The following is a 1988-nucleotide window of genomic DNA, read 5'->3' on the forward strand; positions in this document are numbered from 1 at the left end:
CTCTTCGGCATTTGTGGAGAAAAGGAACCGGGTCAGGCGCCGGCAGGGCAAATGCCATGTCCCCTGTGCTATTGCTCCAGGCAATTTCATTCCACCCTGAATGCTCCCGATCTCCTCTGATCTCGGAAGCTAAGCAGGGTCGGACCTGAATTGTACTTGGATGGGAAACCGCCTTGGAATTTCATACTGTATATCGAATTATTTATTTTGAAAATATACTGTGTTCATACTGTAAACCACCACCTAAGTATACAAAATTCCCATAACCAATGGAGAAACAAAAATTGCCAGGGAGATGCAACTAAGCAGCCGTTAGGGACTACAGGGCCCACCTTCTAATTCCTGTATCCCTTGATCTGGGCCCTTTTCTGCAGCCACAGACCCCAGGAGGCAGCCCTGAGCCTGGCTGATTTGCATAGCCAGCAGCTCTCTCCCTGAGGGGATAAGAGGGCACCAGGAGGAGTTCAGCCTCAGGTGCCAGGATCCCAGCCCCTCACCATGACCTGGACCCCGCTCCTCCTGGGCCTCCTGGCTCACTGCACAGGTGCTGTAACCAGGCTCACAGCAGCCCTAGGCCCAGTGCTCTGGGGCCATCATGGCCTTGAGCCTGACCACACCAGGGAATTCGTGTAGAATGCCTGTCACCCTGATGAATGGTCATGAAGATGGGGGGTCTCGGCAGAACTGACTTACATTTTTACCTGATCTCTCCTTCTCTCTTGCAGGTTCTGTATCTTCCTATGAGGTGAACCAGCCGCCCTCATTATCTGTGAGGCTGGGAGGGGAGGCCAAGATGACCTGTCTGGGAAACAACATTGGTAGATATGCTGTTCAATGGTACCAGCAGAAGCCAGGCCAGTCCCCTGTGCTGATCATGTATACTGATAAAAACCGGCCATCGGGGAACTCTGACCGCTTCTCTGGCTCCAACTATGGCAAGCTGGCCACTCTGACCATCACAAGAGTCCAGGCTGAGGATGAGGCCGACTATTACTGTGCAGCAGCTGGTAGCATTGACGGCAGCTGGCAGTGAGCACAGTGGCACAGACACTGGGGAAATGGGGCAAGAACCTCCTGCTCTGTCTGGTGCTCACCCTCACTGTGCTCATTGGCTGAGGCCTGGAGTCAAGCAACTTCCCTGCTCTGATCATGATCTCGAACAAGAGCTTGTTCTCTATGCTTCTGGATCTTCATTTATCCTTTAAGATACAAAACCCTCGAGGACTAGAGAAATAATTCACTTGCATGCAGCCGGCCTAGTTTGAGCCCCTGATTCCCATATGGTCCCCTGAGCCCTGCTATGTTTGCTCTGAGTGTAAAATTGGAGTAAGCCCTAAGTGTAAAATAGGAGTAAGCCCTGAGTGTAAAATAGGAGTAAGTCCTGAGAATAATCAAGTGGGGCACAAAATTAAAACAAAACAAAACAACTCTTTAAGCCCTTGATGTCCTGAGTTCTTCAATTTGATGTTTTGAGTTCTTCAACTTTTGTCAACACCTGCTGTCCAGAGTCCGTCCAGCTGCATGTGGGGCAGCTGCAGCCCCTTCCGATGTACTGTCTTCACTTCCTCATCCTAGGGCTGTGAGAGGAATTCAGACACCAGAAGGACAGTTTCTGACTCTGAGTGGCCCCTGACCCATGGGGGCCTTCTTGTTATCCCTTTAGTCTTGTCCTTTGCTGAGATTGCAAATCTTTCAGTGTTACAGGAGAATTCCTTGGAAGGAGAAGCACAGAATACCATCACCTGCTCACTTATTAGAACTGAGATTTATGACACCTGGATTTTTGCTGAAAATTTTTTAACAGATGTTTGTAAAACTTTCATGTCACTGTCTTATGTATATTGATTGGAAGAAATGTCACAGTTACTTGATACTCACTCTTGAATGATTCTTCCTAGTCACTTAAACTCCCCCACCCCGTTTTTTTGTCCCTCTTCTTCTTGAAAGACAAAAAGGGGGAAAATCTCTTTCCCATATCAGACCAATTT

At 48.7% G+C, this 1988-nt stretch overlaps 1 gene segment (V, D, J or C); it reads left to right on the top strand.

Annotated features, from left to right (window-relative positions):
• The first annotated feature begins 498 nt into the window (after positions 1-498).
• On the top strand, positions 499-1033 carry LOC129407154 (immunoglobulin lambda variable 3-12-like). The segment is given in 2 exon segments: positions 499-544; positions 726-1033. Coding segments are annotated over 2 exon segments (354 nt in total).
• The last annotated feature ends 955 nt before the right edge of the window (positions 1034-1988 follow it).

This window comes from Sorex araneus, chromosome 9 (assembly GCF_027595985.1).
Source record: "Sorex araneus isolate mSorAra2 chromosome 9, mSorAra2.pri, whole genome shotgun sequence".
Classification (NCBI taxonomy): domain Eukaryota; kingdom Metazoa; phylum Chordata; class Mammalia; order Eulipotyphla; family Soricidae; genus Sorex; species Sorex araneus.